Source organism: Callorhinchus milii, unplaced genomic scaffold (genome assembly GCF_018977255.1).
Source record: "Callorhinchus milii isolate IMCB2004 unplaced genomic scaffold, IMCB_Cmil_1.0 Scaffold3, whole genome shotgun sequence".
Classification (NCBI taxonomy): Eukaryota; Metazoa; Chordata; class Chondrichthyes; order Chimaeriformes; family Callorhinchidae; genus Callorhinchus; species Callorhinchus milii.
In genome coordinates this window covers 4,099,676-4,125,197 of record NW_024704744.1, presented here as the reverse complement: position 1 = coordinate 4,125,197, position 25,522 = coordinate 4,099,676, and the positions used below count along the sequence as shown (strand labels likewise).

Genomic DNA, 25,522 nt, shown 5'->3' with positions numbered 1-25,522 from the left:
CCTCCCCTTGCCCTCCAGCCCTCCTGATCCCAACCCCCAGCTCAGGTGCAATCTCCTCATTGTGCAGCACCTTGGGACGTCCTCTTGACGTGAAAGGCGCTGTGTCAATGCAATTTGTTGTTGTTGTCGTTGGTTTGTCCATTCCACATATTCACTGCTCAAAAGTTGACCAGAGCCGACTGTGAGCTAAGTATTTTTTTTTAACGCAGGGTTTTCCTGGCAAAGACGGAAACCAAGGCATTCCGGGGAATCCCGGGTCAAAGGTAAAGTATTGACCTTGTTATTTTGAGTGTTGCGGTTGTCATGTGCTGCTGGTAATGGAATTACAGAATTAATTGCAATCGACATCTCCATTATTGTAGATTTCCTGGCGACGGCTAGGATGGTAGAAGGTGAACCAGATTGACCTTGGTCTATTTTGTCTAGCAAATCTTATGACAGTATTACAAATACCTAGGAATCTCTCACTACCACCAATCGTTAGATCTCAGATAAACCTTTCTGGACACAATAAACTTTGCCCCTAGCCTTCTGGCTTAACACGAGACAGTGAATAAATCACAAGATTGGTTCCAATGAAGAAGACCCTTCTGCCCATTTGATCCCATACCTGCAGAACACCCACCCTACTGCCTCCCCCATCACAGCATCAAGCTACTTTTTAACTGAGTCCCAGTGTCCTGGACTCAACCATCTTTCCTGGAAACTTGTTCTAGTCGTTAATTACCCCCTGGGTAAAGAAAAGCTTCCCCGCATCTGTCCTGAAATTTCCTATTGCAACTCTAAACCTATGTCCTCTTGTTCTACTGTCTTGGTACATCCTAAAGTGCTGTTGAGGGTTTACTTTTTCCATTCCATTTGAAATGTTACACACCTCTGTGAGGTACCCTCTGAGTCATCTTCTCTAGCTTGTCTAACCCTTGCTCAGAGCTGACTCCTAGAACACTGGGGATCATTCTTGTTTCTCTCATCTGTATTGCCTTCAAAGCCTGGGCAACCCCCTTATATCCAACAGTAGAACACAAATGACAGTAGAACACTGACTATCTGCACACCAATTTATTATGCCTGTCCATTTATCTCCATTGGTGGATACTGCTGGAATTTGCCCAGGAGAGAGCCAAAGCGAGAGATGAGAAAATGGTTGGCAAGTGTGATGTGCTTACAAATGGATAGTGTTTTGCCAGTATCTCACAGACTCTCACCCAACTTCCACATCAGAAGGCAATGTAGATAAATGGACCGGTCGATAACTGGCATGCAGATAGACATATTTGGACCCAAGGGACCTGTCCAGTGACAATTATACTCCTTGTGGAACAATTTTTTAGTTAGCGCTGGAATCAATTTGTCACTTGCTTGAATGTCCAATTATCTGCACTGTTTGCTTACCTGCAATGGGGGGCATCCCAATTAGAACAGGCCAAGTCCTTTTCTGCCAGAAACGGGTTCGTCACAGACAATTCGATTGTATTTCTTAAGGTGACATTGGACATGTAAAGCAATGCTATCGATTAACATTAATTGATCTTCTAAAGTAAATGGATACTTAAACAGGAAGCCAGGCAGGTGAGGTGACCTTGAGTTGGGACCTGAATTCCACGTACACCCGGACTCAGTGCTTGAGTAGAAATGAGCTGCAGCCGAGCTTCTGAGCAGCTCGTGCAATCCCTTCCCCCAGTGACTGGTCTGTCTCCCCAAGTCCTGCCAATGAGCCAGGCTGGTTGTGCCGTCATCAGCAGTGCCCTGGAATACTGCGGACCCGCCTGGCTCAACGACAACAGCAACAACTTGCATTTGTATAGAACCCTTCACGCAAGTTAGTGTCTCAGAGTGTTTAACAACCAAACTAGGCTCAGGAACCAAATTAGAGACCATCACAAAGGATTGTCACAATTCCGACATTCCATGGCCAAACATGTCACCTTCAAGCCAGTTCAGCTCCAAGGAGACCCTTCTCCCTCCACAAACCCCCAAGAGAATAGTCTCAAAGGTTTTTAATCCCAATGCCCCGCCCTTTCACCATACCCCTTAAAATCTCTTCTACCCAAGTCTCTGTCCATTTCTCTTTTGAATGTTCCTGTTGATTCTGCTTCCATAGCTTCCTTGGGCAGAGCATTCCATATCTTCGCAACCCTCTGAGTGAAGAAATCCTTGCTGACCTCAGTTATAACTGCCTTGGTTCTGATTTTAAGGTGCTGTCTCCCTGTAATGGATCCCTTTCGCAGAGGGAAGAGTTATCCACTGTCTAACCTGTCAATTCCATTCAAAAACCTGTCAGGTCTCCTCTCAACCTTCCCTATTCTAGTGAAAAGTTCCCCAGTTTCTCTTCATGAGTAAAGTCTCCCATCCCAAGTAACATCCATAGTGAATCTTCTCTGTACCCTCCCAATGGCTCAGCATCTGTCACTCAGGCTTCTTGTCTTCTGTAGGGTGATTCCGGAGTTGTTGGCAAGGACGGATTGCCTGGAAAGCCTGGTGAAAAGGTAATAATAATAATAATATTAATAACAATGATCCTTCCATTTGGTACAGCGCCTTTAATAATAATATTAATAATAATTCATGCATTTGATATAGCGCCTTATCACATCTTAAAACGTTTCACAGAATCTTACTGTAAAGTGAATTGACTGGATATTTGGTGGTGAAACGTCATCTAGCAATGCATAGAATAAATGATATAGTTTGGGACATGACATGCGCATGTGACTGGAAGGATGGTGGAAGTTGAACTGGATGGACCCTTCGTCCAGCTATTATTATATGTTCTTAGGAGGCTGTCATTGTGTCTCGCGCTTCACAGAATTTTGTAATTTGTAGGCAAATATGGCAGGAAATTTGTGCATAGCAATATCTCACAAACAGCCATGAAGTGAGTGACCAATTTTAACTGGGGGATTGTTGGCCAGGACCCCGGGGGAAACTCCCTTCTCTTTTTCGAGTGGTGCTATGGGACCTTTAGCATCTACCTGAACAGGCAGATGGGACCTTGGTTTAACGTCTCATCCAAAGGACAGTACCTCCAACAATGCAGCGCATGACAACCAATCATTGTAGGCCATAAAAATGATGGTGTTCACACCGATCCTCTGGACATCTAAATAGAGTTAAACACTTCTACTGACCTTGTAGACTGTGTGAGGGCAATCTTCTGACTCCAAAGTGAGAGTGCTACCAATTGAGCCAGCCTGACTCCTGCCATGAATGTACTTTAATGACCACATCTTTATTATGAGATGACTGACTGAATCCTTGTCTTTGCTTGTTTAGGGAGATCCTGGTGAGAAGGGAACATCTGGATCCCTGGGAGAAAAGGTAAAGCTGCAAAAACACATTGAACATTGAATCACAGCCACTGTTGATCCCTCTTGTAATCCAGGCTGCAGTTTATCCAATTTATCCAAACTTCCACCACCTACATCTTCACCTGTACCAAACTTCACACACCCATCAACTCAGTGCTTGCCAGATTCCCCTGCCCCCTGGCTCCCAGCAGATCACTTTCAAGGTCCTCACCCTCACCTATAAATCCCTTCACGATCGAGCATTTCACAATTTCTCTGACCTTCTCCTACCCCTATTCCACTGCTCGTCTCCTCTTCCCGGCTAATCATGGCTTGCTCCGCATCCTGTCGACTCTCTGCTTCACCATCAGTGGAAAAGCTTCCTAAGGTCTATGTCCTTAACCTCTGGAATGTGCTCCCTCTAGCACTCTAGCTTGCCCTCCCCACTCTCTAACTGCCGTAAAACCTCCCTCTTCGACTACAACTCTGTTCACCCTCTCCCTCCCTCACTTCCATAACATAACATGTAGGAGCAGGAGTAGGCCACTCAGCCCTTCGAGCCTGCCCGGCCATTCAATCATGGCTGATCTTCTAATCTAACTCCAGCTAATAACCTAACCTTATCCCCATATCCCTTAATCCCTTTTGCAATAAGAAATATATCCTTGAATATGTTCAAGGACTGAGCGTCAACAGCCCTTTGGGGTAGTGAGTTCCATACATTAGGTTCTTCTCCACTTGGGGCCCAGTGTTTTCTGTCAGTGAAGTGCTTCAGGACATTTCAAGTAAAGTGTTGTGAAAATGTGAATCATTATAGTTGTTATTTCAATGCATTAGAGAATTGGAGACAGAGCTCACTGAGATTGGCTTACTAAAGCATCTGCCTGTGGCTTGTGTCTCCCTCAAGAGAATGAATGCGTTGGGTAAAGACCACATGATAATAATCTTTGCATCTGATGTAGCAGGTATAATGTCAAAATGTCTCAAAGCTGTCAAGTGTAGTGACTGTGTGTTTGTAGGCAAATGCAGCAGCCAAGTTGTACACAGAAATATCCCGTAAATAGCCACCAAGTACGTGATTAATTTTTTCTGGAGAATTGATGGTCAGGACATCATCAACAACAACAACAAGATTCCATTTATAGAGCGCCTTTCACGTCGGGAGGACGTTCCAAGGCGCTGGACAGTTGGGTCAGGACCTGAGCAGGGGGTAAATGGTCAGGGTGAGGGGAGGGAAGGGAGGGAGCGAGGAGGAGTTAGAGAAACTCAGCAGAAACTCCTTTCTCTTTTCGAATAGCACCACCTGAAGAAGCAGACAGGATCTCAGTTTAACATCTCAACCAAAGGGACAACATCGCCGTCCACCACAGCTTTGAGCTGTTTCTTAAAGAGTGTTAAACCAGCCTTCTGGCAACCTAATTCCAGTCGTTACTTATCTATGGGTAAAAAAAATACTTCCTGGTGTCTGTCCTGAAAATCCCCTTTGCAACCCTGACCTCTTGTTCTGCTGTCTTGGGTTGTCTTCTGTGCAGAAATTTTCTATATTGCTCACCACAGAATCTTTCTGTCGTACGTTGTTTGTTGAGTACAAGGCTGTGCTCGTGAGATTTGTTTCTGCGTCTCGTTTGATGAGTTACTGCATCTCGTCGGATACACTTGCTGTGGAACAACTGCTTCGGGCAGCAGCAATGTGCTGCCATCTGGTGTCTGCCACACACCCCGCGCTTTGCTTGACGGCTGTTTTCGGATTCTATCGTTTTGCTGAGTGGGAATCAAAGAAAAGGTGTGGTGTCAAAAAGAGGCCCATTTTAACTGAGTTGGAAGTAACTGTTTTCCCGCACCTTATTACCGTTAGATAAATGTATCATCCTCCAGATGAGACGTTAAACCGAGATCCCGTCTGCCTGTTCGGGTGGATGTTAAAGATTTCCACGGCGCTATTCAAAGAAGAGAAGGGAATTTCTCTCTCCCGGTGTCCTGGCCAACAATCCCCCAAATAAAATTAGTCATTCACTTCAAGGCTGTTTGTGGGAGGTTTTACCCACACAGCCCGACCTGAGCGGTAAAATATTAAGGGGATGTGGAGAGAGAGTTGGAAAGTAGTTTTACACCACAATTAATTCAAGGAATACTTAAGTGCCTTGGGACGTCCTCCCGACGTGAAAGGCGCACTGTATATGCAATCTTGTTGTTGTTGTCAAGGAATAATGTAAATTTTCCCCCTTTTGTTTCTATTGTCAACAAGACCGAGGCTCTCCTGATTGGCTCCTGTCAGCACCTCCACACCTTAGGTGCTGACAGCATCACCATCCACGGTTGCCCACTCCACCTCACTAAGCCAGTCCGGAAACTTGGGTTCTTGTTTGACCCTCAACTATCCTTTCTACCCCACATCTGCGCCATGACCCGCTCTGCCTTCCCCCACCTCCGCAACATCGCCCGGCACTGCTGCTGTCTCACACCGCAGGCCGCCGAGACCCTCATACATGACATCATTACATCGAGGCTCGACTATGTAAACTCATTGCTTGTCGGCCGCCCCAACTCCCCCTTCCACAGGCTGTAGATCATCCAGAACTCTGCAGCCGTGTGCTCTCCTGCACCAGGCTCCGCGACTCTATCACCGACTCCACTATCACCGTATCACCGCCCAATTCCACTGGATCCTGGTTCTCACCTTCAAAGCCCTCCACGGTCTTGCTCCCCCCTACCTCTGCGACCTCCTAACCCTCTACTATCCTGTTCGCTCCCTCAGGTCCATAACTCTGTCTGTCCAGTGCCTTGTGATGTCCTCCCGACGTGAAAGGCGCTTTACAAATGTAATTTTTTTGCTGTTGTTGTATGTTTCTTTGACCGTGCCTATGATCGCTGCCCCTTCTCTTAAATACAATCCGCTTGCAGTATGTTCCAATGAACCACGGCCCAAGCTCGAGGAACAGCACCTAATCTATCTGCTGGAGAATTTAGAGCCCTCTGGCCTTAATATTGATTTAAATAATTTAAGGCCACAACAGCTCACCTTCCCTCTCCCCCTCTTCTGTGACCATTACCACATCATCTGGGTCCCAGACTCACCTTTTCACTCTCTGGTCTGCCTGTTTTGTCGCAATTTTCCCCCCTTTGTTTTGCATCATTATCACCTCTTTAACCCATCATCCCTTTTCCTCTACCCCATTTTCTCCTCTGTCTTCCTTGCCCTGCCTCCCCCCTCTCTGTTAGCCCTTAAAAACCTCTCCCTCCCAACATGCCCCAGTTCTGATGAAGGCTCGTGGATCCAAAACGTTGACTCAGTTTCCTTTCTCCATAGATGCTCCTGACCTGCTGAGTGTTCCCATCGACTTCTGTTTTTGTTCCACTTTACAGTATATTCTGTGAAACGCTTTGAGACGTCTCAATGACATGATAAGGTGCTATTTCAAATGCAAGGATTATTATTCTTCCTATTCCCTTGCTCAGTGCCTGACCCCTTCATTGTAGAGCACTCCAAAAGGTTACCCTACATGAACGATGCTCTACAAATACAGGTTATTGTTGTAGCTATTGAAAGCTGTGTTTTCCAGGGCGACAGAGGAGATCCCGGTGATACAGGGCAACATGGGATAAAAGGAGCGAAGGGCGAAACTGTGAGTTTACTTCCAATTGAGCGATTTGATTGACTCTTCGATTTATTCCGTGATCAGTGTATGAAAGGGCGTATGTTGTGTGCAGTTTAATATTGCATTGTATGTTTTATAGGGCGAGTCTCAAGAAGGCCCAAGTGGTGAGAAAGGGGATAAAGGCACAAAGGTAAGGACTTGTTCATGATGTATCTCTAAGCCAAAGGTGGTCAACCTGATTGAATATGCTATTTGGTTATTTCTATGATTAATTTGATGGCCAACCAAAAAGGTCGGTGACCGTGTTAAGCACTGGTACATTGGTTACCACTGATAGATCATATGTTGGTCACCAGCTTGAACCCACATCTTCTGACTCAGAGGGGAATCTACTACTACTGATATATACTGTTATATACGGGTGTACAGTTGAACCCAGGATATGTGGAGATCCAACATGATATCAGACATCCCACCTGCTCTTTACCCCTCTCAAATTTAAGATGATGGAAACTTTTCAAACATTTTGAAAACTACTGTGAAAGACCAGCTTCCAAATTACAACAACAACATATTACATTTGTATAGCGCCTTTCGCGTCAGGAGGATTTTAAGGCTGAATTGAACTGAAATTTGTTCCCAGATTTCTTTAGCAGAATCTCAATGTTTAAGTCATTCACTTTATGACTGTTTGTGGGACGTCGCTGTATGCAGACAGTGTTGTCAGTGGCAAGCTGTGCGGTTTAGTTGGTTAAACCCCCCCCCAATGCACACTGGGTGGTCTCCAAGCCTTGGTTCTCTCGCCAACCTGCAGCTAACACTCTCCGGAATTAGCTCAGCTGGAGAGGGAGAGAGAGAGAGAGCACATTCCAGTCCAGAGAGAGGGAAATGTCAATGTGTGGGTGGTATGCATTGAATTCTCAGTTTGATTTGGAGACTCTTAAGCCCGGTGATGGGTTTCCACATGTGTCAAGACACCCGGCTGACCAAGAAAAAGCAAAGGCCACACAGCGAGACAAGTGGCCATCTCCGGGGGGAGGTGAGAGGGATAAGCTCTTCAGTTTTCTTTCAAATAACAGTATGGGAAGAGCTCCTGAATGTCCACCTCAAGGGCAAAAGACCACAGAAAAGGAAAGCAGTTTTATTGCGCGGTGGAACTGTTGATGGTTGAGGGCACTTTCCCTCATGTGGCTTGCATTTTTCTTTTAGTCCTGAACGTTTTCTTTGGTTTATTTTTAACATCCAGCTTACCAAAGGGTTCATTTACCTTTGGTCACCTTAGTGTCTGAGATATTCAAGAAACCATCACCGTTGCTTAAGAGTATTCAAACCAAACTGAGAATTCCATGCATCCCACCTACACATGGAAATCCCAGAGACAGAGTGTGCATTGGGGTAACTGCTGGAGTCTAACCAGCTAAAACTGCACAGCTTGTCATTGCTATCACTGTCTGGCAAGCTTTCCCGCTGCTTATCCAGCTAGGACCACCCTACCAAAGGGTTCAAATAGACTGAAGACCTTTCTCACATTGTGGACGTGCTTCTGAATGGCACGACTGACCTTTGGTTGAGGAACAGCTGCAGTTCCCTTGGGAAAGGGAAAGCCAGTTGCCTTATGCAGAAGGCTGTAGCTGTCCATCCATCCACCCCACCTCCCCAGCCCTTCCTTCTCTTCCCCCCTTGCTCACTTTCATCCATTAGTTTTCACTGACTTGTCAATGTCAAATGCAAGGATCATTAGTGTGTCAGCTTCCCGCAGTGCCAGCACTCTCTCGTAGTCAGAAGGTTGTGGGTTCAAGCCCAACATCAGGACTTTGAATCACATTATCTAAGCTGACACTCTAATGTAGTGCTGGGGATGTGCATGGTCAGAGTTGCTGTCCTTTGGAAGAGACTTAAACTGAGGTCTTGTCTGCCTGTTCATGTTGACGTTAAAGAACCTGCGGCATTATTCAAAAAGAGAAGGTAGTTTCTCCTTTCCCGTGTCCTGGTCAACAGTTCCCCAGATGAAAAGTAATTGGTCACTCACTTCATGTCCTGTTTGTGGGTCGTGGATATGTGCAAATTGTTCTGTCATATTTCGCTGTTTACGCTGGTTGGGGAATCTGTAATCACGGGGCACAAATGAGAGATGGGGACTAGGGGAATCTAAAAGAGAATGTAGGAGGAACTATATCACACAGAGGGCAGTGAGATGGCAGAACTCGCTGCCTGAAGTCGCGGTTGAATCAGACATTGAGGGGTATGGGAGGGATATGGATGAAGACTCGTGTGGAGTGTAAACAAGCCACAGACTGGTTGGGCCAAGTGCTCTGTTTCCGTGCTCTACAGTCTTCGTAATCTTTGTGACCAACAAAATAAACACTTCTTACACTGAAAAGAAAGCTGTGTGAAGCGGCTTGGGACATTTTGATGTGATAAGGCACTGTATCAAATGCAAGGATTGTTCTTATCAACATTTTATCTCCAGTGGATAGGTCGTCAGTACCTTAGCCTCAATCGGCCATGTGAACTCACTCTGTGCTGCCATTCCTATGATTTGCCCAGAAGATATACAGTCAATTCACTTTACAATATATTCTGCCAAGCGCTTTGAGACGTCGCAAAGACATGATAAGGCGCTCTATCAAATGCAAGGGTTATTAATTATTTTTATGATTCTCTGAAATTTTCTGCAGGGTGAAGCCGGATCGATGGGCCCACCTGGTCCACCAGGAATGGTGAGTGACTTTCAATATATTTAATAACATTCATTTAAAATGCTGATGAGTATGATGACAGAGAGGTGCAAATCAGCCAGTCTTGCTACTTGCAAATGTTAGACAATGGTGTTGTGAGTGTCTGTGTGTGTGAGGGGTTTGGAGGGAATTCACTTTTATGGTGCATTCAATAAGCACAAATGTCCAGGAGACACTGTTCTTGAAACCCAGTATTGAATTTGAGTAGGCATTAGCCTGGGTCAGTCTCGCCTCAAATCAGAAGGCTGTGGGTTCAAGCCCCACGATGGGACTTTGAGCTCAGAGACCTGGCTGACACTTCAGTCCAGTGCAGAGCGAGAGGAGGAATTATTGCATTATCAAAGGTGCCTATCTTTGGATGAGACGTTATACGAAAGCCCCATAAGGACTATTCAAAAAGTGAAGGGAGTTTATCTCAAAGTCCTGGAAACGCCGTTTATTGAAGGGTATGGGAGTGAAAGGGAGAGTGGGATGAATGACGTGGCTGTTTGTGGGATGGCTTGTGTGCAGAGAAACACTGATGGAAGAAAAACACTTGTGTCCTTTGTGTTTCACTTCAGGGAGTCCCTTCGGAATATGCCCTGAACCAATTTGTAAGTAATTTGCCTTAAATATTCCTCAATTGCTGTACACTAAGACTCTGTAAGAGCAGCCCCCGATCAGTTACAGAAACCCCAGTGGGTATTGCTGAAACTCTTGTTCATGCCTTCATCACCTCCAGGCTCGACTGTGCAAACACCCTGCTTGTCGGCCTTCCCAACTACTCCCTCCACAGGCTGCAAATAATCCAGAACTCTGCAGCCCGTGTCCTCTCCCGCACCAAACTCCGTGACCCCATTTCCCCCACTCTCGCCCGACTCCATTGGCTCCCTATCCTTCAGAGGATCCAGTTCAAGGTCCTGGTCCTCACCTACAAAGCCCTCCATGGCCTCGCCCCACCCTACCTCTGTGACCTTCTAACCCCCTACCAACCCGCCCATACCCTCCACTCAGCCGGCTCTGGTCTGCTCCACGTCCCACAACCCACTCGCCCCACCATTGGTGGGAGAGCCTTCAGCCACTCTGCCCCCAACCTCTGGAATTCCATCCCCCAATCACTCCGCCTCACCCCCTCCTTAGCCTCCTTCAAGTCCTGTCTCAAGACCCTCCTCTTCGACCATGCCATCAGTGGCTACCCCCCTTCCCGTCCCTTCCCTTCTCCCCCCCTGACCCCAGCTCGGGTCTGAAATACTGTACACTGTCCAGCGCCTTGAGATGTCCTCCCGACATGAAGGCGCTATACAAATGTAATCTTGTTGTTGTTGTTGTTTTTTTTGCCTTCACAACCACTTGCCGTTCTCCACTCTCAGTGACTCTATCTTACATTTTATTTCCCTTTCAAGGTCAGTAAATCATTGGAAAGTACACATTAACGGTCACCACACTTCACAGGAGCTTTGAGAAGCACTTTGAGAAGTGCTTAATGTTATGCAAGATCACAACGACAACTTGCATTTATATAACGTCCTTCACAGGGTGAAGCGTGACAGTGGCGGAGTCTGAATCAAAGATTTGGTTTGGATGAGGAAGACCCGTCTGCCCATCTGACCTCAAACTTCCAGAACACCCACCCTACCATCTTCCCATCGCAGCATCAAGATGGTTTTTAAATGAGTCCCAGTATCCTGGCCTAAACATCGTTCCTGGCCACCCTGTTCCAGTCGTTGATTTTTTACCTTCTGAGTAAAGAACAAACAAGGGAATTGGGATAAGAGTAGAGAGCTCCAGTGAGGAGCTAACACTAGCACAGACATGGTGGGTTGAATGCCCCCCTTCTGCATAATAAACACATTATATGCTGTTCCTCAGTTGTGTGGTGTCCACAACTGCACACAGTGCTCCAATCAATGCTTGACACGAATTCTGCCATTTTCCAGCAGGCTAGACTTGGTGAGAAAGGAGCAAAGGGAGACATGGGAGCCACAGTGAGTATCCTGCACCTGGCGTTCCCCTACAAAACACACTAGAGTTTACGATAAATCCTGTAAGGCGTTTTGAGGCGTCCTCGTAGCGTGAAAGATTATTTAAATTGCTTTCCACTTACTGCAATCTCAAACAGGCTGATCTGGGTTGATCCAAATAGGAATTTAGGAAAACAGGAGCAGGAAGAGGCCATTCAGCCCATCAAGCCGGTTCCATCAAGTTATTAGATCTTGGGAAATCTCAGTGCCCTTTCACCCCTTGACACCTCAACTCCCAGAGTCTCCTTGAAAACCTCCCCATTGATTCCACCTCTAGAGCTTTTTGGTCTCATTAAGGATCATTAGTGTGTCAGCCTGGTAGCGTTCTCGCCTCTCAGTCAGAAGGTTGTGGGTTCAAGCCCCACATCAAAACTAGGAATCACATAGTCTGAGCTGACGCTCCTATGCAGTGCTGGGGTGGGTCATGCATTGTTGGAGGTTTCTTCCTTTGGATGAGACGTTAAACCGAGATCCTGTTGAGGTGGATGTTAAGGAATCCCACAGCACTTTTCGAGAAGAGAAGGGAATTTCTCTCTACCGGTGTCCTGGCCAACAATGCCCCAAATAAATTGGTTACTCACTCCATTGCTGTTTGTGGGGCACTGCTGTGCGCAAATGGCTACCATGATTTACCCACAAAAATGAAGAGTCAGCACAACAACAACAATAACAAAATTGCATTTTTAGAGCGCCTTTCACGTCGGGAAGAGGACGTCCCAAGGCGCTGGACAGTTGGGTCAGGACCCGAGCAGGAAGGGAAATGTCAGGGTGAGGGAGGGAAAAGAGTACATCCTGTGAAGAGCTTGAGATGTCTCAAGGACGTGATTAGGCGCTATATCAAATGCAAGGATTATTATTATTACTAATACCTGGAATCCTGTGTTTGCCTCCATGTAGGGACTGAAAGGAAGTAAAGGGAGCATTGGATCCCAGGGTTTAAAGGTAAAGTGCTTACTTGCATCTATCCCTTCGTTAGCCCACAAAATATACAGTCACTACACTTTACAGAAATTGCTACGAAAGAGCTTCGAGAAGGCCTCTTAACGTGAAAGGTACTTTATCAATTTTGTTGTTTTTAATGTAAGATCAGCATCCGAGGACTAAAATTTCCCTAGTGTTACTCTACAGGACAATTTTCGGTATAAAGTTAAAGGCGGCTCAAAACTGCAGAAAGAAACAATCTCGGATTTGCCAGCTGTTGTTTTTTTTTCCGTAGCAATTCCTAAAAAGAAACCTGCTTCCAAATTCCAGTTACTCACACTGCTATGTAACTGTTGTAATTCTACTTTTCTTTATAGTGCTTCACATAGATTGTACACCTTAGAAACAGACCAATCACCCAACCAGTGCGTGCTGATGTTTATACTCCACATAATTCTCCAACCATTCCTTATTCCCTCCCACACCCTTCTATTCCCCTCTCCTTCATATGTATCTATTTTTGCTTCCGAAGGGTGACATGGGGGAGCCTGGACCACCAGGACTCACTGGAAAACCAGGACTAGAGGTAATTATCACAGGAATCTTCTTGATTTAACAGAGTATGTGTCATAGACACAACAATTTCTCATGCGCTGTTTATTACATTATAATTTAGGAATGCTAGTCTTAGAATTGGCATACATCAATGTGTATTGACTTATACAAATTGGGTGCTGCATTGATCTACAAAATACAGTCCTGGCAATTTATGGTTTATATTTACGGTGTATCCTGTGAAGTGTTTTGAGATGCCCTCCTGGTGTGAAAGGGGCTACACTAAATAGAAGGATGATTATGTTCAGTATTCTCTGCTTTGCAGGGTCGGCCAGGATTACCAGGTCCTATGGGTCCCAAAGGACTAAAAGGAGAAATCGTAAGTCTTTGAATGTTTGTGCGGATTATTTCAACAAGCAATAGAATTGTAACAACTCATGGTGGATCTGATCGGGGTTTATAGGAAACTAAATGAGATGGAGAATGTAAACTCAGAGCCAATATTTTCAGATTCGCCAAGTCAAAGGGACAACAAGTTCAGGATTGTGAAGGACAATTTCAGGACAAACACCAGGAAGTGTTTCTTTATCCTGAGGGTAAATTAAAGCCGGGACAGGTTACCAGGAAGGATGGTTAATAATAATAATAATAATAATCCTTGCATTTGATATAGCGCTTTTCACGTCGGGAGGACGTCCCAAAGCGCTTCACAGAATATACTGTAAAGTGAATTGACTGTATATTTGTGGGCGAAACGCGGCAGCCAATTGCGCACAGCAATGTCCCACAAACAGTCGTAGATTGAAAATGACCAATTTATTATTGTTTTGGGTTTTGGAGGGATTATTATTAGGCGTGTGGAGTAAGGAAACTTGCCCAAGGTTTCGCCCTGCCTGGAATTGAACCCAGGTGTCTTGCTTGCAAAGCAAGTGCTCTAACCACTGAGCTACAGGACTCCACAAATGATGCCAAGACACTGGAAGGACTTAAAACACAGCTGCATACTGTGATGGGAGGATGGTAGGCAGGTATTTCACAATGGTGAGATGAAATAGGCCAAAGAGGCTACTTCATCCAAATCTCTCGCGAACTTCAACTCCAATGTGTAAACACTCACTTCAATGACCACTCACAGTGTTTCACTGTGCTGTTCTGTAGGGATTACCAGGAGAACCGGGAATGCCGGGAATACAAGGCAGAAAGGGCGACAAGGTAATGTCTTACTTTATTTATGTCTTAATTCAAAGCACGCCTCAAGACGTTCCTCTTCCACCGCGCTTTCGTTCATCTTTCCAGCAGTTGCCCCAACACACTCTGCCTTGGCTCTTGCCAGGTTGTACCTAATAATCTCTGGAATTAGACAATTCCCTCCAGGGAAAAATTCCAATTCCAGCCATTCCAAAGCACATAATATCCAAGGTGGGATGCATGGAATACTCAGTTTGGTTCGGATACCCTTAAGCATGGTGGTGGGTTTCTGCGTGTGTCAGACAAACCCTGTTTGAAAATACTTGCAAATCCCAGAGATAGGTATCAAATTCCAGAAAGTGTTTGGTTCAGTTTAGACAAGAGCCAAGGCCTGGGACTTTTTGCAAATACTTGCAATGCATTTTAGGCTTTAGTTGTATAGCTTCTGAAATGCTAGAGATCACAACGCAGAGGTTGTCCGATGTCTTCCCTGTCTAGGAATGCAGTCCCAGTTTCCTGGGTGACAGATGGAGCTACTCACCACAACGCAATGAGGGGGAGCGCTGTAGGACTGACACACGCAGTCACTGTTGTAACCTGATGGTTGGGTCCTGTGGTTCTAGGGGGATTCCGGTGGAGCAGTCGGACCTCGCGGGGAAAAGGGAGACAAAGGAAACCCGGGAACTCCAGGAACATCCTCCCTTGGGAAGCAGGTGTGTTTTTACCGTGGGAGATGCAAGTGTGCAAAAATGACTTGGGAGTGCAAACGCAGGGCGAGAAAGATCGTCGCTCCACTAAACGTGGTGACTTTGACAGCACATGGCTAAACATAGTCTATTTGCATGCCAGGAACTTGCAAGCGAGCAAGGTTGGCCTTTTTTTTGCTTTCTTATTTGGCAGCCGACGTTCAATGCAACCCACTCTTATTGTTAGAGTTCACTTTGCGACTTGTTTGCTGTGCGCAAATTGTCTGCTGTGTTGGCCTACAAAATGCACAGTCACTTCACTCTACGGCAGTGGGGCCCATTGTTTCACACCATAAATCAAGAAAGTTTAATCAAGAAAAAAAAAGTGAAAGGCATTGAGTGATTGATCGAACACGGACTTACCTAGAATAGTGTGAATGTTTGGTGAGGGAAGGACACTTCTTGACAACCCCAAGGGCCACTTCTGGCCCACAGGCCACAGATTGACCACCAGTCCTTTTCAGTAATGTTCTATGATGTGCGTCGAGACATTCTCCCAATATGATAGGTGCTGTATCAAATGTAAGGATTATTATTATTATTATGGCATTAACGGCTCTCTGTGTAGCATCACTGGAAAGTGATCACAGTGGCTGTGCTTTATGGATTAATTGGTTTGGCTTAATTGCTGTCTTTTCATTACATTTAGGGTCAAATTGGACCTCCTGGTTCCAGAGGATCGCGAGGCCCCAAGGTACAGTAAAGAACTTGTCAATCACTATTAAGATGGTTTTAGGTGACGGTTTGGCTCAGTCCCATCTCTGAAAAAATCAACCCTTTGGAACTCCATTCCGGAATCCCTCCACCTCGCTCCCTCCCTTGCTTCCTTCAAGGCCCGTCTCAAGACCTTCCTCTTTGATAGTACTGTCAGCCACCCTCCCTCCCACCCCCTGCCCACTCTACCCTCTAGCCCCCTTCATGCCAACCCCCAACTAGGGTGGAAACCCTTAACTGTCCGACATGAAATGCGCAATATAACTGTAATTTTGTCATCATTGTTGGTTCAGAAGGTTGTGTGATCAAGCCCCATGTTAGCGTCTTTAAGATCACAGTTTATGCTGATACTCCAGCGCAGTGCTGGGTTGTCTGAGATGACATCCTTCAGATGAGCAATAACCCGCAGTCCTGTCTAATTGTTCAGGTAGATTAAAGATCCTGTGGTACTATTCAGAAAAGAGAAAGGGAATTTCTCCCGGTGTCCTGGCCAAAAATCCTTCAGATAAAAATTGGTTATTTACTTCACGGCTGGTTGTGGGACATTACTATGTACAAAATTGGCTGCTGTGTTCCCCTACAAAATGCACAGTCACTCCACTTCATATATAAATGCATTGTAATATGCTATATGAATGCAAGATATTGTTGTTGAATCGAGCCAACCCTCTGTGGTGGTCTTGGTAGTCCAGTTCCTGAGCCAGATGAGTCTGCACTGTTGATGACAACACAGACAGCCTGAATCATTCATTGCAGAACTTGAAGGAGCATATCAGTTACTGGGGGCAGTGAATCCTCCTACTCGCTCCCATTAACCTTGCAAGCCAAAGCCCTAATGTGGTCCTCAGGACAAACAGTGAGAAGGCTTGTCAGGCAGTGCTCTCAATGGCAAGTTATGCAGTTTTAGCTGAATAGACTCCAGCAGTTACCCCCCAACGCATACTCTGAGATTCCCAATCCTTGGTTTTTGACAGCCTGTGCCTATTACTCTCTGGAATAAAAATGAGTCCTCCAAGGAGAGAGTGTGCATTCCTTTCCAACATATTTGCGTTTCCATGTGTGGTTGGGATGCACATGGAGATGGGTTTAAGCATGTGTCAGACACCAGCGCTCCCGCCCCCCAAAATAAGATCAGCCATTATTTAATAGACTGCAGGCCCTGAATGCCCTCCTGCTGTTATCTATGTTCCTGACATTGTTTTGATCTTCCCAGGGTGAGCGTGGGCATCCTGGTCTTCAAGGTTTGCGGGGAGAGAAGGGGCCACCGGGATCCGGACGACAGGGGCCTCCAGTAAGTGTAGCGATTCCAGCAGAATTCCCATTCTTGTGCCTTGTTTGTGGAACCCGTTGGGGCTGAATGGGAAGGGAATGAAGGAACAAAGGCTGATCCCAAATTCATCTGCCTGTAGCTCAGTGGTTAGAGCACTTGCCTTGCAAGTGAGAGACCTGAGTTCAATTCCAGAGCAAAACCTTAGGCAAGTTTCTTTACTCCACACGCCTAATAATAATCCCTCCAAAAAAAAATAATAAATTACTCATTTTCAATCCACGACTGTTTGTGGGACACTGTTGTGCGCTATCGGCTGCCGTGTTTCGCCCACAAATATACGGTCAATTCACTTTACAGCATATTCTGTAAAGCACTTTGAGATGTCTAGAAGACGTGAAAAGCTCTATATCAAATGCAAGGATTATTATTATTATTATTATTATTATTATTCATAGAATCATAGAATCCTTCAGCACAGAAGGAGGCCATTTGGCCCATCTTGCCTGTGCTGGCTCTTTGAAAGAGCTATCGAACTAGTTCCACTCCCCCACTCTTACCCTGTAGCTCTGCAAATTTTTCCTATTTAAGTACCTATCCAATTCCTTTGGAAAGCTGCTATGAAATCTGTTTCCCCCCCAACGGGACCACATCACTCCCACCCTCGCTCGCCTCCACTGGCTCCCCATCCCCCAGAGGATTGATTTCAAGATCCTCATCCTCACCTACAAGGCCATTCACGGCCTTGCTCCCTCCTACCTCTCCAACCTACTATCCCCCTACCTACCTGCCCGTACCCTCCGTTCCTCTGGCTCTGGTCTGCTCCACGTCCCCCGCCCCAACCGCCCTACCATCGGTGGTCGGGCCTTCAGCCTCTCAGCCCCCAGGCTCTGGAACTCCATCCCCCAGTGCCTTCGCCGCCTCCTCCCTTTCCTCCTTCAAGGCCGGTCTCAAAACCTTTCTCTTTGACCGTGCCTTCAGCTCCCCTCTCGACTCTTTTCCCCCTCTTCGCTCCCTCCCTTCCCTCCCCTCACCCTGACCATTTCCCCCCTGCTCGGGTCATGACCCAACTGTGCAGCGCCTTGGGACGTCCTCCTGTCGTGAAAGGCACTTTATAAATGGAATCTTGTTGTTGTTGTTGTTTCCACCGCCATTTCAGGCACTGCATTTCAGATCGTAACAACTCTCTGGGTAAATAAATTTTGCATCTCCCCTCTGGTTCTTTTGCCAATTATCTTAAACCTGGTTACCTCTGGTTACTGACCCAGATGAAAACATTTCTCCCTATCAACTCTATCAAAGCGCCTCATAATTTTGAACACCTCTATTAAATCTCCCCTCTACCTTCTCTGCTTCAAGGAGAACAATCTCAGCCTTTATAGTCTCTCCACACAATTAAAGTCCCTCATTCCTGGTAACGTTCTTGTAAATCTCCTTTGCACCTTCTCCAAGGCCCTAACATCCTTCCTATAGTGTGGTGCCCAGAATTGGACACAATACTCCAATTGAGGCTTAACCAGCAATTTGTAAAGGTTGAACATAACTTTCTGGCTTTTATACTGTATGCCTCTATTTATAAAGTCATCTGCTTTTTAACAGCTTTGTCCTGCCACCTTCAAAGATTTGTGTGTGTGGACCCCCAGGTTTCTCTGTTCCTGCACCCACTTTAAAATTGTACCATTGATTTTATATTGTCTCTCCTCATTCCTTGTTTGTCTTCACTCTCTACAGGGTCCTCGTGGGCAGCCAGGCAATCTGGTAAGGTCTTCATGATATTTTCCGTCAGCCAAAGTGATAAGATATTGGTGTAATAATGCAATGCAAATTACATATTTATATTTATTCAGCACCTTACACAATCCTGGCTTGTTACCCGAGCTGAGGGGTGAGGGCCGAAGCGGCAATTTATGTTGATACAACCCCTTTCTTGTAAGAAACTACAGAAAAAAGGCTTTAAAGTCAAAATTGAATGCAACAATTTGACGAATTCTGGACCCTCTGAAAAGCTACATAAAGCTTGACCCTGATGGAATTTCTCCCTTGTAGATTGGAAATAATATATTTTAGGATAATTTGTAGGAGTTCAGATGTACCACAGTGGTATTTTCTGGTTCTGTAACTTCCTATATTTCTATAATAATCCCTCCAAAAAAAGGTTCACTCAATCCAGGACTGTTTGTGGGGCACTGTTATGTACAATTGGCTGCACAAAATACACGCCTACAAAATACAGTTAATCAACTTTACTGTATATCCTGTAAAGCGCTTTGAGACTTCTCAACGACGTGATAAGATGCTCTATCAAACGGAAGGATTATTATTCTTATATTTGCTTTAAAAATAATAGTTATAATCTTTACATTTGATATTGCACCTTTCACCTCAGGAGAACATCTCAAAGCACTTCGCTGGTCAAGAATCCCCCTAGATAAAATTGTTCAGTTACTTTTTGGCTGTTTGTAGGTCATCAATAATAATAATAGTCCTTGCATTTGGTATAGCGCCTTATCACATCTTCGAGACGTCTCAAAGCGCTTCACAGGAGATGCTGTAAAGTGAATTGACTGTATATATTGTAGGAGAAAAGCGGCAGCCAATTGCACACAGCAGTGTCCCACAAATAGTCGTAGATTGAGTGACCAAGTCATTTATAATTATTTTGAAGGAATTACTACCCCGGAAAATCGATCCGCCAATCGACTAACAAGTAGTAAAGAAACTTTCCCAACATTTTGCCCTGCCGGGAATCGAACCTAGGTCCCTCGCTTGCAAGGCAAGCGTTCTAACCACTGAGCCACAGGACTCCACATGAAAAAATTGGCATTCGGCTACAAAATACTCAGAAACTTACACTATATAGTAAAGCCTGTGAAGTGCTTTGAGACGTCCTGCCAATGTGAAAGGCCCTGTATCATATTCAAGGATTATTATTATTTATGCTACCTGTTAAATACTGACATATTCATCCTGGGTGAAAGGCAAAAAAAGTGCAAATTGTTGTGGTTGTACAGTTTCCCCACACTGTGCAGAGGGTGCACTTTCTCCCGGTGTCCTGGCCAACAATCCCCCAAATAGAATATTGATCACTCACTCCATGGCTGTTTGCGGGATATTGCTGTGCGTAAAATAGCTGCCGCGTTTCACCACAAAACACACAGTCGACCCACTTTACGGTATATCCTGTGAAGTGGTTTGAGAAGTCTCTGTGACGTGTTAAGGCGCTATATCAAATGCACAGTTTTTTATCATATGGGTTTATTATTTACCTCTCTACTCTCTACTCAATTCTAGGGTCTAAGAGGCTTGCCGGGACCGGAGGGAATCCCAGGTACTAAAGTGAGTAAGATACGCAAATGCACAACCCAGCAATTTGTTGTGACAAACCTTAGTGACCCCCCCTCACTGCTCACCCTCCTTCCTTTTATTACAGGGCATCGCTGGAAGGGATGGCCAACAAGGAACACGAGGCCCACCTGGGGAGCCAGTAAGTACAACACGCACCGCAAATCTGGCGTAGAGATGATCAATGTGCCAGAGGTGCCGTGTCTGCTGCTTAAAGCTTTAGGGGATGAGTATCTTGACTGAGCTCATCCGTGCATGTTTACAATGAGGAACTCAGAACAAACAGTCCTCGCTGGCCAGAATCCCTGCCCCACACACACACCGCGCCTCACAATCTGCGGATTTAAAGGGGCAATGTGGCGTCCCATTGCATAATGGTTAGCATGCTCGCCTCGCAAGCGAGAGCACTTGTCTTCGGTGGGAGTGACCTAAAGTGACCCAAAACTGGACACAATACTCTTATCTGTGGTCTGACTAACAGTGTATCTGTTTCCTTTCAGGCTGCACTTCCTCTCATGGGAGATATTGGTGCCTTCTTAAAGGTAGGTGCACCATTCAGCTGTGGTGTGACAGTGTGGAATAGTGGGGCACAAATCATAGGGAATACTTTACGGAAGCATTTGTGTAATTGCAAGAGGTGGCAAATCTAGTCGGATGGCCAATCAGTGCCACAATCCTCTCCGCTCCCCTACATTCCTACAGATCAGGACCTAACCCACGGGAGGGCTGCCTGCATTGATACAGTGGAGCCCCATGGTCATCGGGGATCCAATAAAATCCCACCCAGCGCCATAACAAGGCGTGATAGCGAAGTTTCTCTGCACATACACCACACGGGTCAGCTTGCTCCCTTATGGGACGATGTTGTTTGCAAATTGGCTGCTGCGTTCACCTACAAAAATACAGTCACTACACTTCACAGTATGTCCTGTGAAGCACTTTGAGACTTCCGCCCGACATGAAAAGTCTAATGCCAAACATAAGGACCATATTTATTAATAATAATAATCCTTGCATTTGATATAGCGCTTTATCAAGTCGTTGAGACGTCTCAAAGTGCTTCACAGAATATATTATAAAGTGGATTGGCTGCGTATTTATTTATCCTCAGCGGCTTCCTCAAGCCCATAACTCTTAGTGTTTAGAGTGCTGGCCTCGCAAATGAGAGGTCTCAGGTTCAATTCTTGGGCAGGACAAAACCTCAGGCAAGTTTCCTTACTCCACACGCCTCTGTTTACCGAGCAGGAAGTAGGAACCAGTTGTTCGTAGATTGGTGGATCGCTTTTCCGGGCATTCTAATCCCTTTTTAAAAAAAATAAATAATTTGGTCACTCAATCCACGACTGTTTGTGGGACGCTGCTGTGCGCAATTGGCTGCTGCGATTCACCCACAAAATATGCAGTCAATTCACTTTACAGCATATTCTGTGAAGCGCTTTGAGACGTCTAAATGATGTGATAAGGTGCTGTATAAAATGCAAGGAATATTATTATTATCATCCTCACCAAGCTGCAACCCCCCCACCCCCCTCCCATTACACCCATCCTCTGGGCTCCAATGACTCCCGACTCCCAGCTACCCCCAGCAGATTAACTTCAAACTCCTGCTCTCTACCACTTTGTGTGTTCATGTACGTCTCCTCTTCTCTCTGTTTAGAATGCCTGCAGCAGCTGTTTCTCTGGGCCCCGAGGAGGAGCATCAGGATTACCTGGAATGAAGGGAGACCGAGGTGTCCCAGGGATTCCCGGCACTGAAGGGAGTGATGGTGGTCAGGTAAAGGAAGCTTAGACTGGTCAACCGCATTGCAGGCTTTGTACATGGATGCTAAAATAGTAAATTTCCCAATGAATAACTCGACCTACGTATGCTGTAAGTCTTTCAAAAGTAATCACTGTGTATAGGGTCTAATTTGTGGCATTGGGATTTCTTAATATGTTGTTTATTATCTCTTTATAACAATTCCCTCCAGGCATAAATTGGTCATTCACTTCATGGCTGTCATTCAACATTCATTCAACTTCTAAGTATTGTCAAAACCCAGCCGTACTGGTGTAACATCGGGTGTCAGCCTGGCTCAGTTAGTAGCGCTCACATCTCTAGATCAGAAGGTTATGGGGCTTTGCACTCAACCATCTAGGCTGACACTCTAATACAGCACTGATATTGTATTGTTTGAGGTGCAGTAAGTCGTTACACCGAGGTCCCGCCCGCCTGTTCAGGTGGACGTTAAAGATCCCATTGCACTGTTTGAAAAGAGAAGGGAGTTTTGTCTGGTTTTCCTGGCCAACACTCCCCCAAATCGTAATTTATACACCTTGAGTTGAAAGCCCTAACATGGGGCTTGAACCCACAACCATCTGACTTGGGCGAGAGATAACTAAACCCTAAAGTAATGAGCTGTGAGATGTTTCAAGTGATCAAGCACAGTATTATTATTTATTGATTACACTGCACTGGCCATTTGCACCGCCTGTGTCTTGTTGAGAGCTGTGAGCACATTCTGTGCCGGAGTAGCTTGTGTAACTGTTGGAATTGACCCTTCTCAGATCAGAGTCCTGTAGGGTAGTGGTTAGCGCACTTGCCTCGCAAGCAGGAGACCCAGGTTCAATTCCCGGGCAGGGTGAAACCCTAAGCAAGTTTCCTTACTCCACACGCCTCTGTTTACTTAGCAGTAACTGGACCCCGGTTGTTAGTGGATTGCGGATCGCATTTCCTGTGGGTAATAATCCCTCCAGAAAAAATAATAATTTGGTCAGTCAATCCACGACTGTTTATGGGACACTGCTGTGTGCAATTGGCGGTCGTGTTTCGTCCACAAAATATACCGTCAATTCACTTTACAGTATATTTTGTGAAGAGCTTTGAGACGTCTCGGTGACCTGATAAGGCACTATATCAAAATGCAAGGATTATTATTAGGATTATGTTGGGCTTCATGAGTCTTCGTTTAATTGCAGGGCAGCCCAGGGCCAAGGGGACCACCTGGAATTCCTGGCTTAGATGGGAAAACGGTAAGTCTCAGCAACCGCATTCTTGTCCCTCGCCTTATCCGTCCACCATGGTCGGGTGGGCTTTCAGCCTATCTGTCCCCACCCTCTAGATCTCCATCCTGGAGTCCTTCCAACTTGCTCCTTCCCTGACTTTGTTCAAGGTCAGTCTCAAGGCTCACCTCTTTCCCCTCCCCACCTCCTCGGCTCCTACCCTCAGCTCGGGTACCCAGCCAGTAGTGTTAAGTTCTTTGGGTTGTCCTCCCAACATGATAGGCGCTGTATAAATGTAAACTTGTAGTGTAAACCCATCCCCGTGCTTAAGATTGTCCAAACCAGACTGAGAATTCCAAGTACGTACGCCACCTACACATGGAAATTACCAGTGTCACCACTCTTAAGCACAGTGACTGGTTTCCACATGTGTCAGACAACAAACACCTGTCTGATCAAAAATATGTATACTATGCGACTAATGGTCAATAGTTGCAGACTTTGTAACATTCTCAGGGTTTGTGTGACGCTTGGATGATGATGGAAGAGGAATTATCTTCCTGTCATTCACACGTAATGTATTTCTGTAACCCATGTGTTGTATTTTTGGAAGGGAAGCAAAGGTGAACGTGGATTTCCTGGGCCTACTGGAGAGAAAGGCGATGAGGTGAGTGTGTCCCAATCCTCTGGGACAAGTTGCACAAATGCTAAAGCCACTAGCTGAAAACATGTGTAATCAATCTGGTGCCAGCCTGGCTCAGTGTGTAGCACTCTCAACCTTGAGTGAGAATATAGTGGATTCAAGCCCACACCAAGACCTTGAGTTTATAGTCTAGGTTGACACTTCAGTTGGGGAATGCTGTATTGCTGGGTGCCTATTCAGCTGGATATTAAAGATCCTATGTTGCTATTCAAAAAGAGAAGGGAATTTCTCCTGGTGTCCTCGCCAACAATCCCCAAAATTGGTCACTCACATTGTGGCTGTTTATGGGACACATTGCTATATGCATTTTGGCTGCCACATTTGTCTACAAAATACACACGAGAAAGGCTCTGTATCAAGTGTGAGGATTACTATTCACCTCTAAATTCAGTAATCCTGTTTTATTTTTCAGGGACCTCCAGGAGTTCCGGGATTTCCTGGACCCACTGGTGCGACAGGACCTCTCGTACGTACTGATACCACTCATTACTTTCCTTCAGCCTTGTGGCTTTTGGTTTCTGTGCCTTCTCCTCCAGAAACAAAGAGCAGTGTCGAGATGAAGGAAGTGGGGGGAGGAGCGTGGGAGGAAGAGTGTAGGGGATGGAGGCTTTAGAGCCCGAGCTGCCTACCAATTGGGAAAATGTCTTCTGAGGTGAGGTACCAAGCCCCAAAGAACAGGACCGTCCTCAAAGTTGCAAAGTATAGGTAGACAAGATGAGATCCAGTACAATATATTTTACTTTCTTTCAGCGCCTTTCACATCAGGAAGATGTCTCAGTACCAGCTGGGCAACCGAACTAGGGTTGGAAGCCAAAGGGTGTTGGAGAGGAGAAAGATGACCGAAAGTGCTGTCAAGAGATAGGCTTTGAGGCATGTCTTGAAAGAGAGGAGAGGGGGAGGGAGCGAGTAAGAGAGACTCCAGGATGGAATAGAGCACAGGGAGAGGGGGGCAGAACAAAATGTGGTAGTTTGGCAACACCAAGGTTGAGGTTTAAGATCTTGTGGATGAGTAGGAGAGTGGTGACTGAGGGGTTCTCTAGTCTTGAGCTCCAAGGCAAGAATAGAGTTCCTTTTCGATCATGCCAATGGTCAACACCCCTTTCTCCCTGGCTCTACATCAAACTCTGCCATTGTTCAGAGCTATGAGGCCCTACCAATATGAAGGGCACTATGTTATTGCAAGTGGTTGGTGAGAAGCAGAGTCTGATGGGTTGTGAAAATACAGAGCAGGTGGAGTGGGCATGTCTTGCCAAACCAAGGTCAGCCCGTTGTAATTCCAGTGGCAAGGTTGATGACTGACCACTCATCTGGCTCATCAATGAGACGTGGAGTATACATCTGTCCTCCACCCCGAGAGCCAGTAATATTCCGAGACACTGTCTTGCGTGATGAGCGCTCTATAAATGCAAGTTGTTGTTGATGTTAATGGTTGAGATGGTCCTGGCTGGACAAAGACCCATGCTGTATATGAACCAATACTTAT

The 25,522-nt window shown here is 45.8% G+C and overlaps 1 protein-coding gene across 1 annotated transcript in view; it reads left to right on the top strand.

Moving 5' to 3' along the window:
* The first annotated feature begins 1,237 nt into the window (after window positions 1-1,237).
* Window positions 1,238-25,522, top strand: part of LOC103185610 (collagen alpha-1(XIX) chain) — a 42,330-nt gene continuing 18,045 nt past the window's right edge. Inside the window, exons 1-24 of the mRNA XM_042332746.1 lie at window positions 1,238-1,296; window positions 2,102-2,195; window positions 2,433-2,486; window positions 3,274-3,318; window positions 6,848-6,910; window positions 7,023-7,073; window positions 9,562-9,603; window positions 10,182-10,214; window positions 11,541-11,585; window positions 12,519-12,563; window positions 13,075-13,128; window positions 13,423-13,476; window positions 14,256-14,309; window positions 14,909-14,998; window positions 15,681-15,725; window positions 16,959-17,036; window positions 18,744-18,770; window positions 20,304-20,348; window positions 20,443-20,496; window positions 20,855-20,896; window positions 22,012-22,128; window positions 23,313-23,366; window positions 23,950-24,003; window positions 24,452-24,505. Coding sequence (XP_042188680.1) covers window positions 1,238-1,296; window positions 2,102-2,195; window positions 2,433-2,486; window positions 3,274-3,318; window positions 6,848-6,910; window positions 7,023-7,073; window positions 9,562-9,603; window positions 10,182-10,214; window positions 11,541-11,585; window positions 12,519-12,563; window positions 13,075-13,128; window positions 13,423-13,476; window positions 14,256-14,309; window positions 14,909-14,998; window positions 15,681-15,725; window positions 16,959-17,036; window positions 18,744-18,770; window positions 20,304-20,348; window positions 20,443-20,496; window positions 20,855-20,896; window positions 22,012-22,128; window positions 23,313-23,366; window positions 23,950-24,003; window positions 24,452-24,505 — 1,353 coding nt within the window. The remainder of the gene's footprint in view (window positions 1,297-2,101; window positions 2,196-2,432; window positions 2,487-3,273; window positions 3,319-6,847; window positions 6,911-7,022; window positions 7,074-9,561; window positions 9,604-10,181; window positions 10,215-11,540; window positions 11,586-12,518; window positions 12,564-13,074; window positions 13,129-13,422; window positions 13,477-14,255; window positions 14,310-14,908; window positions 14,999-15,680; window positions 15,726-16,958; window positions 17,037-18,743; window positions 18,771-20,303; window positions 20,349-20,442; window positions 20,497-20,854; window positions 20,897-22,011; window positions 22,129-23,312; window positions 23,367-23,949; window positions 24,004-24,451; window positions 24,506-25,522) is intronic.